Genomic DNA, 14,602 nt, shown 5'->3' with positions numbered 1-14,602 from the left:
GGAAATCCTTTTAATCAAATGCTGGTTGGAAGTACTGTGTAATTTTCACTTATATAAAAGAGAAGCTACATAATGCATGAAAAGTAACTAAAGTTGTTTTTACAAGTACTTGAAAAGTTTTATTTCATGTCTCTGGATTAGTAAAGAGATTAAAAAAAAATATTTTATACTTCCTCTATTATATTTAGGAATTATTTTGATTTGTTCTTAGTTGTCTGTAGGTTAATCTATATTTGATGTTGAATTTTTTCAATTACATTTCTTACTTAATGTGAACATGATTTCATATTTTAACAGGAAGATTGCAATATAATTTGAAGCCATAACATTATTCGAATGTATCCAAATTACTGTGTGAAGAAAAAAGCATCTTTGTGTTCAGATATTTTGTATCACTAAGAATTCTGAGTGGACCATTATCCACATTTATATTTTAATTCCAGTAACCTTTTTCTCATTGCATGGAGCTCTATATTGTAAGTAATTTGAAGGAAATTTGCAATACTCAAACTGAAAATTTTTATGGGTTTTAAGGTCGTAGCATTCTCCTTTAAGTGCAGATGAAGTTTGCATTAATCTGAAAATCAGATTTCATCCAAAATATGTGATATTTTTCAATTTTATTTGCAGATCAGGAAGGGATCTAGTGCAAGTGACGTGAACACAAGGGAGGGTGAGAATACGTGCCCTGCTTCAGACTCAAAAGCTTTGACTGACCTCACAGCTCCATCTGATGCCAATTTGCCATGTTCTCCTAAACAGCATGGTCCCTCAGAGCTTGAAAACACTCCAGAACTTGTGTCATCAGATACGGTGGGGCAAGTGACATCAAATGTGACAGAAGTAGTTCAAGCAGCAGAAGAGAATGTTTTTTCAAAGCAAAGCGAGAGTTGCTTCTCCAAAGACATATCTTGTCCAAGGGCTGCATCTCCTGACAGCACGCATAGTAAGCTTGCGTCACACGCTTTGCAAAAGCAAGAGGGAGCAGCAGTGCCATCATCTGACAAGGAAGTCCAGGATCCATACGTAATGAGCCTTCAGAACCTGCTGAAAAAATCCAGGGAGTACGTAGAGAAAGAGCAAACGAGGCGTGGCTCAAAAAGTAATTCAAAGAGGAGTATGAGTGAAAGTCATTCAGACAAAGAAAATGATGCAGTTAAAACAACTGATTCTGTGAAAGAGCGAGCAAAGCTTACAGGCAGAAATTCCACTGCTGTGCCGCTTGATAAGTCCAGTCTTAATAAATCAAATACCCTTCTCCAAGGTACCTCTGCTCATACCAATAACACAAGTATGTCAACTTTATCTAGTTTTTCTAAAGTGGACATTCCTATGAGAGTTGGAACACCCCCTCTGGTGGATTCAGATTCAGATGAAGAATTAAAAAATACTTCTGTGGTTGATCGTGACAGTAGCATTGTCAGGAGCCTCATGGGATCGTATACCAAATTGCCAAGCCCAGAGCCAAGCATGAGTCCTAAAATGCACCGAAGGCGCCCAAGACCTCTATCGATGGGACACATAGTTATAAACAATCCTGTGAATGCTTATGAATTGAGCCCTAAAGGCAAGGGGAGAGCGATGGATTTAATCATGCAAGATATTGCTGATAAAAATAATGTGTCTGAATCAGTGCCAAAGTTCATGGTGGACTTCTCTATGCTTTGCCCTAGCAGAGTTCCAGGTGTCATCAGAAATTCAGCAGCTCCCTGTGATGGGTTGGTGGTTGGCAAACCAAATCGACATACCTTTGGGCACTTGGAAAGCAAGGGGCCGTTGTCTGCTACAGTGGAAGGACAGGTGGCGGTGGACAGCAGGGGACCATATAAAGTAGAGACTGCTGCTAATACTGCAGCTCCAAAACTGAATGAGCCATTTACCATCAGTCAGTCTACAGTAACACAGAAGCTCCTAGCAGTGCATGAAACCAAGCCGTCTAGTTTGCTGGAAAATACTAAATGTAATTCTCCAGTAGAACTCAATAAATCTTATGATGTAGAAAACCCATCCCCGCTGCTAACACAGGGCAAGAATATGCGTCAGCAGATGGATACTCCAAGTGTTTCCCCAGCAAATGAGCAGTTTCTGGAAAATAACTTTGAAAAGGTAAAACGTAGGCTTGATTTGGACACTGACAATGGCCGAAAAGAAAACGGTTCCTGTGCTGTAACAGATGGAATGGAAGAACAAGAGAAGCAGTGGTTGCAAGAACAGAGATATTCTGTGGGATCAGTTTACGTTACCAAGAATGCAGCTCCTGATCCAAGTATAGTAAAAGGTAAAAGATTTCCTATAGTTGAGGGGTTTTCCTTCAACTTATTTCTCAGGTTAGATATTTTTTTTTAATGAAGAAGCAGTGATAATTGAAAATGTTATAATGTAGTTGTTGGTGGTTTAAAGTATATATATATATATATATATATATATATATATATCTCAAAAGACAGAAGTTTGATTGTCAGTTACCTTTCTTCAGGAATCTCATCATTTCTGTTTTTTAATCTTGTTATTTCTCTGGTTTTTGATTAATGACAAATTCTGAAATTCAGTTTGCTACCTGAGCTTTTCTTAACTGCTACAGAATGGAGTCATTGCTGATTGAGGAGTCGATTGGAGTCAAAAGTCTTATAACACCTATTTGTAACAAATACTTGATTAAATAATTTGAGGAAGGGTCAGCTAAAACATTGTTTCTCAGTTTGGTGAATTCTGTATTTATTCTGAAGGGTGTCATTTAACCACAAAAAATACGAAGTTCTCATCTGAATGTAGAATTTTGAACTTAGTTCATAGGAAAGTAATACTCCATTAGATTTAAATAAGCCTACTAAAATACCCCATGTAAATTAAATGAAAATACCTTTTGAAAGTAGATAGCAAATTATTGTATAGTTATTTTCTTCCAATTCAAGACTGTTACATTTGTGTGTGTCTCTACCACATCAAGCCAAAGTGGCTTAACTATTTTTTTTAACTCGAGTGTAGGTATACTCTTCTCAGAACTAGTTTTTTTGCATCTGTGTTTTAATATAGGCTCAGTTGGTGCTACTGCTGTTCCATCCACGTGCTTATCCCGCAAATATGAACCTGCAAATATTTTGAAGGACTGCAGTAACTGATAAAGTTCCTTGTAATACATAGTGACAGCTTGATATCAAGGTTCTTGCAATACATAGTGGCAGCTCTATGTGAAAGATGTCATGCTTTTCACCGGTGGTGCAAATTACTCCTGTTAAAGCGTGTATGTCTGTGGCAAAGATCACATACAAAATGTTTAATGCTTGATTCTTTGTATTGTATATATCTTCTCAGAAGAGATTTTAAAAACTAAAATGTTGGCCTTTGAAGAAATGAGGAAGAGGCTAGAAGAACAGCATGCACAACAACTGTCGATTCTGATAGCTGAACAAGAGAGAGAACAGGAGAAACTGCAGAAGGTAAAGCAAAAAAAAAAAAAAAAAAGGAAAAATTCCAAGCTACAGTCGTGTGTTGAAATTTGTCAGGAAGCAGTGCCTTTTAAAATGTATATACTGTTGCTTTGCAGTCTTAGAAAACTAGTCTTACAGTTGATTCTTTCTTTCGTAGGAACTGGAAGAACAGGAAAGGAAGCTGAAGGGAAAGAAGGTTGCTACAACAGAAATAGAAATTTCCAAAGTGAACATTAACAGTAGGATGGAGTTGGAGTGGAGAAAAAGTGAAAGTGGCTTACTGGAGAGCGTGCAGTCTCAGCTGGAGACAGTACATAACACAAACTCAACCAGCATTGGTAAAACTTAAATATAATTAAATATTGTAGTATGTTTTGCTCTACGATGCTTATCTGGAGCGACTGCCCATTGTACTGATAGAAGCAGGGCTCCTGTTCAGGCCTCTTGTCAGCATATCCTGACCAACGGCTGCTGCCGTCAGCTGCTGACAGCATATGTAAAACAAATTTTCTTCTGCATGTTTGTTTGGGTGGCAATTTCAGCCATTCTTGTACTGTTCCAGGTGTTGCATCTGCATAGAGTTGTTAAGAGGAATATTTGAGCAATGCAAGTTAAAAGTAAATTGATCTTATCAAGGATGAGGACGTGAATTTGTATCGTGTCACAGAACGTTCATCCCGATGCCACGTAGCTGTGGTCTAGTGCTCTTGTTTGTGTGGGAGGATTAGAAGGGCTCTACCAGGGGGTCTCGTCTGTAAGGATGTACAGCAGTAGTCAATGGCATGTCTTGCCTGTTCCAGTGTGTTATTAAATGTTTCTTTTTTCTTTTTTTTTTTTTTTTAATTGGTTTATCTAATTTTGCTCTGAAATGAATCAAATTTTCAGATTGCTTCTTGCCTGTAGTTGACCTTGTAAACAAAGTTGCTACTTCTGAGCTGTGTTCTGTTTCTTCACTGTTTTAACATACACTTCGCAAACACAGATGGAAATCTGATATTTTAACAGGTGAAGAGCAAACAACCTTTGAGAGTAAAATTTCTGAACCACATGATTAGGATTGTTTAATATTCATCTTTAGGTTCCATGTTAGCAGCATTAAACCCTTCAAAACCACTTTCTTTGAGATGCCTTATGGATAACATTTTGTGTAGCAACTTTAATATTATGTGAGTGATTCTTTTTTCACGCCGTAGCATACAGATATTTTTTCTCCCAGTCTGTAAGTATTATAGTCCACAATTTGAATAAGAATAGCTAACAGCACTAGGAACCTCTCTGTTCTCTCCAAAAAGACTTCCTGACTGCAGTCTGAGTTAAAAGTTTGTGTGTGATTGATTTTTTTTCTTAATTAGTTATTTTTATGGGGTGCTGTCTTACGTTTTGTTCTTAAGTATAGTGATTGTGTCTGTTTTTGTATTTAGAGCTCTGTGTGTATTTGCATGCATAGTCATTACTTTATGGACAGAAATCTGTATGTTAAACTGTACGCTGTGCTTTGCGTGCAGGTTTTGCTCATACTACAACACCTAACACCTTCACTTCAACAAGTGAAACTTCATTCTACCTCTGGGGACCATCAGGTGGTGGAGTTATAAAAACCTCAGTATCTAGGCCAAGTAACAGGATCAAAACTAGGTGGACTCAGGTAAGGAAAAAGATTTATTTACAACTTAAAAAGCCTTTTAGTTTTTGTAAGATGCTGGTAATTCTGTAATAGCTGTGTAGTAATAAATTTCACTGAAAAGTTCGGTATCCCTTCCTATATTGACTTAAATTACATGGGACAACTGCATAGCATATTTTTCTTGCTATTCATATATGCAAAATAATCATATAACAGTATATTGCTTCTGCTAAATTAATACTGTGGTGGGTACTTCTAGCCTAGCCAAAACTTTTTACCCTTATCAACAGCTTGTTTCTTACTTCAAAACTTAAGTAACTGATGTTATTTGAGAAATAATCTTAACTTCTGCTTTGTTTATTCAGTGTTTAGAAAATGCTACTTTTCTTTTAAGGTTTTCAGTCCAGAGATACAAATGAAGTTCAGTAAGATAACTGCTGTGGCAAAGGGATTTCTTACTCGTAGACTCCTGCAGACAGAAAAACTGAAACATCTTAAACAAACTGTAAAAGTAAGATCCACATTTTTAATTATGTGGCTTCTCCTCCTGTTGAGTATGTTCTTTTTATCTTTCTTTCTCTCCTATTGTCAATTGACAGTTGAAATCTTGCATATGCTGCTTTCAGAAGAATTCAGTAATATGTCATTTTGTTTGAGTGCTGCACTGCTTACTGTCATAAGGTCCAAGTAAAAGACAACCAGCACTACACGTACAGTTGGTGATGATTCCTTGGTTGTAAAGGGTTATGCTTGGTGCTTAACCTCATTTCCCTTTCTTCCCCAGGATACTATGGAGTTCATAAGGAACTTTCAGTCTGAAGCCCCATTAAAAAGAGGAAGTGTTTCAGCACAAGATGCATGCCTTCATGAAAGAGTAATGGCTCAGGTGACATAATTTAAACTTTTTTCTTTCCTAGCTATTCTGCTTTTGTAAAAAGAAGTTGGTTGTTCATGTGTGGTAGTATAAATACCAGAAACTTTCACAGTGGCTTTATTTAAAAGAAAAAGTTTAAACTGTGTCTGTGAAGAAAAGATTAGATTTTTCTGCTGACACATTAAGAGGGATTTCTAAATTACCTTTTAAAGTGTTTTGTCTAAATGGAGTTTGATGATCAAAACTATGGGGAAGTTAACTATTTTATGAAATTATTCTTTCCAGCTGCGAGCTGCTCTGTATGACATCCATGACATATTTTTTACAATGGAGGCATCTGAAAGAATGAATATTCTGCGTCATGATCGTGAAGTTCGTAAAGAGAAAATGCTCAGGCAAATGGTGGGTTATAGTCAGGACAATGTAAACTCTTTTTTTTTCTTTCTTTAAGAGTTTAAATACTGAATCATTTTGTTTTTAAGAGACTTCCTGACAATGTAAAAAGTTTAAAATCTTAGTTGTTAAATTGTGCTCGCGTAAGTAAAATTATTAAAAGTAAAAAAAAAAAATAAAAGTCACCACAGTAGGAGATACCTGTCTTGAAACTTTTAGTGTGTAGACATAATAAACAGTGAAAAACATGATGAAAGTGATAACAAGTTCAGACTTTAAGAATTTGTTATGCCACACAAGCCTTCTTAATCTGATAGTATAAAGAAGATTCTTTGGTTTTAAAGAAGAAAAAATCTTGAATTTAGCTTGTGTGAACTTTGTACTGAAAAGAGAGAAATTTAAAATATATCAGTATTTTTGTTTGTTTGTTTTAACGTAGGGTCAGGTCAGATTAGGTTAAGCTCAATTAAAACATTAATAAGTGTTGCTGTTCATTGTTTTTGCTTTTATAGGATAAAGTAAAGAGTCCAAGAGAGAGAGCAACACTTTCAACAGCTACACAGAAATCTCTGGATAGGAAAAAGTACATGAAGTATGTGCAGTTCTCCCTTTGTGGTGGGTGGGGGGTGCAAGAGGATGGGTGGGAAGAGTGGAAAATAGTGAAAATAAGTTTTTGGAGAAACAGATTCTTTGGAAACCAACATCTCTCCTAAGAAGAATGAATAAAAAAGCTTCAGGCGCGTGATGTGTTATGAGTTGTATCAGTTCCGTCTTACTTTTGAGAGACTTCTTGTCTCTATGGGCAAAATGTTTGTTCCAAGTTGTGCATTTACGGCATATTTCAGTGGTGATCAAAACAAACTCCGTGCACTTAATTTATGGTTGATTTTTGTAGGTTTTTTTATCAACCTTTCCAAAGTGCCTGGCAAGAGAGATACTTGGTAGAGTATGTCTGGCAAGGAGTATTTTTGGGATGGTGGCAGACATTATCTGTCCACTGTAACGCAGTGGACAGAATCAAAGTGTTATGCTTGCTCATACATAAAAAGCAGTAATCCATAGAACTATTCTGGCAGTATTACATGTAGATGTAGATTCTGTTGCTGGTTTTCTTTTGCTATTTATGTTTAAGACATACATGATGACTTTGTAACTTAAATATGCTTCAATGCTGTTGTTTCTTTAGGGCTTCAGAAATGGGAATGCCAAGTAAAAAAATAATCATAAAACAAAAAAGTCCTGAAAGCCGGTGAGTGAAGACTTCTCTTATTACAATGCTTCTAAAGAACTGTCTTATAACGTGAGATTCTTTAATCTTTGTTGCTTGTTGCATCAATCAGCTTGATTTTTAGCCTATTACTATTGCATTAATGAAATTGGATTTAGTGTGATCTGAGAAAAGGGCTTATTACTTCTAAAGGTAGAAAATATATTTTTTTATTTTCTTCAAAGTCAGTTCAGAAATTATTTGTTTACAGTTTTAACTCTCTAAGTTCAGGTTCAAGGTTTCCCTCAGATATACTTTTAGTATCTCTTAAGCTTTACTTTAGTATGTGCATGTCTTAGCTTTAAATAGCTAGTGAAAGTAGTATTTTTACTCCATAATTTTAATTCATGCCACTTTTGCCCACATGTCAGAGCCTGCCAACCATTCTGAAACTTGCTGTGTGAAAGATGATGCATAATTCAGTGTTCCTTGTGAGATTTTATTTTATTTTATTTTTTTAAGAGGGGGAAAAAGCACTAATAGAAGTTTGTGTTTTAACAGAGTGCTTCAACCAAATCAAGGACAAAATGCTCCAGTTCATAGATTGCTTTGCAGACAAGGGTAAGGAAACAGCATGTTCTTGGCCAAACATGCTTTAAAAGTAAATGCAAAGTGCAAGAACACAGTAATTTCTAAGTAATATTTATACTTAATGGTGCAACTGTTGTTCAAAGGCAAAATAATTCTTACAGTATTTTGAGAGTGCTAAAGCTTTATTTTACCTTGTACTGCAAGAAAATACTTAGTATTATCATACTCTTGTGTATTGTCTCCATTTACACCGTGTTCTGACATTTCTATTTGTAACATTCATTCCATGAAGCTTTGCTTCCACTTATTGAAATATATGTATTTTTAAACGTAGACTGTAATGCCACAGTATCTGAACTGAATCAGTTTCTTGAGCAGAGTTTTAAAATTCTCTGGAGAGATGTTTTCTTATGTAATGTATCTTCTTAAGCCTTAATAATGTCAAGGTGTTGTGTGCATAGAATCATTAAGGTTGGAAAAGACCTCCAAGATCATCTGGAGGAGCCTATATGGGACAGTGTAAAAATGATTTTGTGCCAAACAGTCTGACAGTGTCTTTATAATTTTGGATACGGTCTTTCAACATTGATGCAAGTGACTTATTAACTCTTTTATATTTAATTAGAACCCCTAAGACCTCAATGAAGGGGGTTGAGCAAAATAGAAAGAAGGCCTCAGAGAGCAGAGTGTCTAACAAGGCTGTTCCAGGTGTGTAGAAAATTGGTGCTTGGATCATATAGTAAATAAGTTGTTAGTATCAAGAAAAAATAGATGGGGGATATATTGTTTTCCTTTTCCTGTGCACCTGCTTTGCTGTGTCTTAAATCTAACCTGTCTCTTCCAACATGCACTGGTACCTTCACCATCTGCTCTAAAGTTCTGTAAATGTGGGTTATTGAAGATACTACACATCTCATTTGATTTCACTTGCCAGGTGCCCAACCCTAAGTAATTTTTTCTGAATATATTCACTGTAACTGTTTGAGAGGCTGATAGCAGTCAAACGAGTTGGATTGATCGTGTCATTGCAGTTCTGTACCTGTGTAACTTGTCCTTTCAGTAGGCTTTGTTTCAAAGACAGGACAGTTTCACAAGACTTGCCAGTGGGCATTTAGTCTCCATAGGCTGAAACTTAAGTTTCTACTGTAGCATCTTACAGAATGTGTGAGTCTTAATGAGACAAAAATAATACTCCAAAAATTGAGTATTCCTGAGCTTGCATACAGAGAATACTGGTTGGTTACCTTTTTAATAAGAAGGTTTGATAATAGTGCCAGACCTCGCTGTTTTCAGCCTGTTTAGGCACGAAGAGAATAGAATAAAACACTATGAAATATCTTTTGCCATTTCCATTTTTTAATCTGATTTCAAATTTCTTAAGAGACAAGCCTTTATTTATCAACAGATTAGTTGATTTGGAGTTAAAAGCTGTTTAAGATCTTTATGGCACTTTGCTCTCAAAGGAGAGTTCCACAAGTCAAGTATAAAACAACAAGGAACTTCTGGGCTGAAGAAGTCAAACTATAATGTGGTAGAATTTCAACTCCTTCCCATGGTGATCTGAAATAATGTCATATATTAAGTATCAAACCTTTCCTAGAAGGAAGATTCTGCGTTTACTGCTGACCTGGAGCAATGCTATAGGGAGTATCTCTGTACTTTCGTGCAGAGTGTGCAGTGTTCGAATGTTCTGTTTTCTCAGAAGTGATTGTCCTTGTACTTTGTGAAGCCAAGAGAAGTGGCTGTAGAAGGGCATACGCTAATAAGAAACTATGCACATACATCTTTAGCATTTCATTTTGAAAGGAAATGAAGGGGATGGGGGGAGGAGTAAATGATGAGATTCCAACCAAGGTTGGTTTGTTTAATTTTTCAGTTACCGATTCTCCTGGCAATGTTGTCACCACTAAGGTGCAGCAAGGCAGTTACTCAGTTTCACTCAAAATTATCGAAGACTGTAAATAGTCTCTCTGAAACAGAAGAATATTAAGTAAGCAATATAACTGTAGCAGGCAAAGGTAACCATGTGGCAGTTACTATTTGCAAATTTGATGAAACAATCAATAACCCATCCTGTTACAATATTACAGAAGTTGTAAAGAGTAGTAATGAAAGGATAGTGTCAGTATCAAGCTTAGCATTGATTTGGGATCCGGATGCCTTCCCCAGTCTCATATAATTCATGCTTGGGCTGTGATGATCTATAGAGTTTTTTACATTTAAGTCTGACATCCAGTTAAAACATTCTCTATCACTCTCCTGCGTTGGCAGTGCATGTTGCTCTGCTGAGTCCCCATGTCTTTCTTAGTTGTAATTATCCAAGTCCTGACAGTTAGTACCAGGCAATGAATGGAATCCTTTGGAATACATCTCTAAATTTCTCATTGCCATGCTTTGTTGCTGTTTGTTGACTATCTGGAAAGCTGTATAGTGCCTTCTGTAGTGACTTGCTTCAAACATGAAGTAGATGATTTAACCACTTCTATGCTGCCTAGTTCTGGTTACACAATATAACCTCAATTTAGTGTTTTGACATCACATAATTTCCTGTGGTATGTAAAAGAGCACGTGGAAGTACTGGTATTAAATAGGTTAGACTCCTTATACTACGTGAGTAGTAGAAAGGCATTCTGAAATTACTAGATGGAGAATGTTTGGCATCATAGAAATCTGCCTAACATTGCATAATGAAAGATACCTTAAGTTGAATATATTTAATGTGGTTTTCTTTATATATGATTAATTTGAATAGTGAAAAGTTTGGCAGTATGTTGAATATATTTGGTTTTAGTGAAGGAAGTTTCTTTTCAAGAGAGAATCTTGGAAGTCAACTGTAGTAAGGCAACAAGTTTTGTCTGAGGGAGACCACAGAGAAACTATAATCTCAAGTCATTTTGAAAAGAAATGACATATATATGTAACTATGCTAAGTCTGCAAACTCTTAACCCATAATATTTCTATTTTGTTTATTGTCCTCGTTCATCCCTAACTCACAGTTAAATCCCTAACTCACAGCTTGTTAGAGGGGCAAAAGGGAAGAAAAGTTAGTAGAATATTCCAGATGTCACTTAAGCTTTCAAGCTAGGTGTGAGAGACAACTTCAGAAGACAATGACGTAGCCATCAAACTACTTTTTTTTTTCCCCATTCTTTTGACTGTTCTTCTAACTTCTGTCAACAAAGTGCTTTGTAGTTTTGATACTACTCTGCTGTCTTTTTCTAGCAAAAAGGTATTTTTCTTTGATAGGTGGTCTTAAATTTATTTTTTGTTGTGTACTCCTTGAATCCAAAGGTCTGTACTAAAGAGAGAACCTAATAAATCTATGGAGAGTCATCCTTTTGTTTGTTTGTTTTGTTTTAATAGGGCAAAGATGCTCAGTCAGTAGCTTGCAAGCTGTGCTAGGCAGGGCATTTACAGGGAGGGATTAGGTGGGGGGAGAAAACTAACTTGAAATATGTCCACTTATTTCCTAATAGCAAAACATTATTAAAGGTGGGCTGATTCAAAACTACGTGCTTATTTTCTGTTTGTGAGATTTTTATAGAACTTGGAGTGCACACAAGGAGAATTAAGAGGGTAGTGTTCAAGCACTACTAAAGCATCGTGCTTGTCAGCCTGGTTGTCATACAGGATCACAAGTGAGCTGAAGAGTACAGCACTGGCGAGTGCTAGGCCAGCGAGAATGCCTTTTTGTGTAGTGGGAAACGGTGTTCAGGTGTGAGGGATCCTGCTGTGGTAAGGTCTCAGGGGGCGTTTCCAAAGCTGCTTTGCGCTGTGCTGAACGTAGCTCTTGGGCACCTGTAAGTAACCATTGTGACTCTGACAAAGAGTAACTGAAAATCCTAAAAAAAAAAAAAGACTGCCACTTACTTTGTCACATTTGTTTAATTGCCTGGTAACTATTTCTTTTCCATGGCTGTCTTCCATTTTCACTGCTCTACACCATGTGATATAACTTTCACTGCTTTCACCTAAATGTTTGCTCACGTTGCTGTACACTCTCAATAACTGCCTGAACCTAATGAATGCTGAATTGTGCTTCTTTTTAGCAGCCTGCAGTGCTAAGCCCTTATCACTGGAAGATAATTGTGCTATGCATACTATAATATGGCTTTCTAAATATGTATATATTTAGAAATTTGTTACATGTGGAGAGGTTTTTATTTTACTTTTTACCCTTAAGCAGCTTTCTTTTTATTACAAGGGCTTTGTCTGATGAAGTTATTCATACTGCACTTTTAATTGTGGTTGTGTTTGTCAACATATGGAAACCTACAACTGTTCTCCTGAAAAGACAGTTCACTTTTATTAAGATTTGAGTATTCTCTGGTGCATATATTATTTTTTAATAGTTTATTGAAGTCTCTTTATGCTTAACAGTTAAGTTGCTGCAGAGTTATAGTTATCTGATAGCTAATAACTGCATTAGGAGTGTGGCTGATGCAAAGTATTTAATTCAAGTAATGCAAAGTAATTTAAATCAATGATTCCTATAATATTCTACCAAAGAGGTTTTGGCAAGTGGGGTCTTTACAGTGTAGGTGTGTGGTGAGCGCAAGATTTGGTCCCTTCCTCTGTGTAATGCACAAGGCCATTGTCGTGGCAGCACAGGTGCATATAGGTTTTGGCTGCTACTTCTTTGTGTCCCTTTCTCAGTTCTGGAGCTTTCTTTCTCAGTTTTAGCAAGAACTTCTTCCCATTTGCAGCTGCTTTCACAGAAAGTTGGATCACAAGATGGGAAAGGAGCTTATCTGTGAGAAGAAACTATCAGAGTGAAACTTGGCATTTTGCTTATGCCTTACACTTGATCCCTCTGACTCACGCACACTTTTCTCCTGAACCTAAAAATTATTCATCTTGGGGGCAGTTGCTATGCATTAAGAACAAATGCAACAGAAGAGAGATCTGTTGTCGTGTGTGAATGGCTGAGGAAGAGAGTTTAGGCCCACATTACTAGAAACCAGAATGAAGATAATTAGAAATATTAAGATCAATTTACAATGTTAACTTCCCATGCTTTGCATTACTCTTGCTCTGTCTCTGCCTCTTTGTTTATTAACATGGGAAGTGGGAAAAGGAAAGAGTTGTCTTAAATATTTGACTTTATATAGTAATTTCTTAATAATTTGTTTAAAAGTAGTACATGGAATAGTTAATCATATTTAATCTGTCTTGATAATGTTACAAACAGACTTACCTTTTAAAAACTTGTGAATTGTAGATGTTTTAGATTAGCAGAAAAGACAATGGAACTATTACTGAGGAAGGAAAAACTAGAACTTGTTACTTTCAAGCCTACTAGTAGTTTTAGTAACCTGTTTTACGTACGTGTTCATAAGGCATTTCAAGTGTAACATTATGAAAAGTGTCATTTTCAAAGTAGGCATTGAATATATAATAATGCTTTAAAATTTTGTCCTTTCAGCTGTATTTGTTAGATAATCTTGTTGCAAAAAGCAGTAAGGTCAACTGTGAAATGGTAATATTTCTAATTTGTTTTTAGGAGCATATGCAGGAAGAACCCAAAGAAAGAAGCCAAATGTTGTGACAATTTAAGACGACAGCACTCACTGGGATAAACAGGCTATTTTTTAATGATGGCATTCTCAGCGTTGATTCAAGTATTTCATGCCCTAAATTTATGTGTATTCAAAAACGATAAACATACTTTGTTTTTTTCCAAATGATGACATATTCATACAGTCATATTTACATAATAAAGGGCTGCAAAGCTCTAGTACTGTGGAAAATTGCATGTTGAACTTATTAGATCTTCATACTACTGTGTACACTTAAGATTCATAATGCTATTTAAAGAAGACCATAGAGCAACATCAAGTTAATTCATGACTTAACACTCTGTAATTCTTGTATCTCTCATACAATTTTTGTATGACTTAAAATTGCAATTTCTGTGTATGGTTGCCACCATAAATAAGTCATGCATATATATTTTTAATTTCATACCATAAAGTTAAATCAGTTAAATAAGCAAAAAAATAATCCTTAAACAAATTGAGCTCTTCAGTCAGTGAATGTCAGCAGCCTTTCTGGATGTATTTGTGTAAATGCGATTACCTAACTTGATGTCTGCTGAGTTGAACAGATACAGATACAGATTAACTACTGGACAGACAGATGCACTTGCAAAGACTGTACCGAAACTGCCCCGTTATGCACATGGTAGATCAAACCATTGTGCTAGAAGTCCTATGATTTTTTTTCCTTCCTGTCTGTGGCATTTTGTTACAAAAATTTTAGCCAAGATTAAGAGAAGTATATGTTCAACAAAAACATTATAAGGCAAGTTTTTAATAGTTTTATCATTTCAGACTTGCACACAATTGTGTATAATAATAATTCATATGCTTTATGTTTTCTTTTTGACGAGTACAGTTTTTCTGAGCAGTTTCTCTTGTACCATGATCTAACAGCCCTTGTACTGAAATCATGTTTCCTGGTTTCGGGGGGGGGGGGGGGGGGT

At 36.1% G+C, this 14,602-nt stretch overlaps 1 protein-coding gene across 6 annotated transcripts in view; it reads left to right on the top strand.

Moving 5' to 3' along the window:
• Window positions 1-14,585, top strand: part of CCP110 (centriolar coiled-coil protein 110) — a 17,745-nt gene extending 3,160 nt beyond the window's left edge. For 5 of the 6 annotated variants that reach the window (XM_035339156.1, XM_035339153.1, XM_035339154.1 and 2 more), the window contains exons 4-15: window positions 631-2,278; window positions 3,313-3,437; window positions 3,586-3,766; window positions 4,934-5,073; window positions 5,447-5,563; window positions 5,837-5,938; window positions 6,212-6,328; window positions 6,832-6,911; window positions 7,506-7,568; window positions 8,088-8,147; window positions 8,743-8,825; window positions 13,622-14,585. In XM_035339156.1, coding sequence (XP_035195047.1) covers window positions 631-2,278; window positions 3,313-3,437; window positions 3,586-3,766; window positions 4,934-5,073; window positions 5,447-5,563; window positions 5,837-5,938; window positions 6,212-6,328; window positions 6,832-6,911; window positions 7,506-7,568; window positions 8,088-8,147; window positions 8,743-8,825; window positions 13,622-13,674 — 2,769 coding nt within the window. In that variant the 3' untranslated portion in view covers window positions 13,675-14,585. The remainder of the gene's footprint in view (window positions 1-630; window positions 2,279-3,312; window positions 3,438-3,585; window positions 3,767-4,933; window positions 5,074-5,446; window positions 5,564-5,836; window positions 5,939-6,211; window positions 6,329-6,831; window positions 6,912-7,505; window positions 7,569-8,087; window positions 8,148-8,742; window positions 8,826-13,621) is intronic. The other variant, XM_035339158.1, reaches the window with a different exon arrangement.
• Window positions 14,586-14,602: the final 17 nt, after the last annotated feature.

Source organism: Oxyura jamaicensis, chromosome 14, assembly GCF_011077185.1.
Source record: "Oxyura jamaicensis isolate SHBP4307 breed ruddy duck chromosome 14, BPBGC_Ojam_1.0, whole genome shotgun sequence".
NCBI classification, from domain to species: domain Eukaryota; kingdom Metazoa; phylum Chordata; class Aves; order Anseriformes; family Anatidae; genus Oxyura; species Oxyura jamaicensis.
The sequence above is the reverse complement of the archived record's forward strand: the minus strand, read 5'-3'. Positions and strand labels throughout refer to the sequence as shown.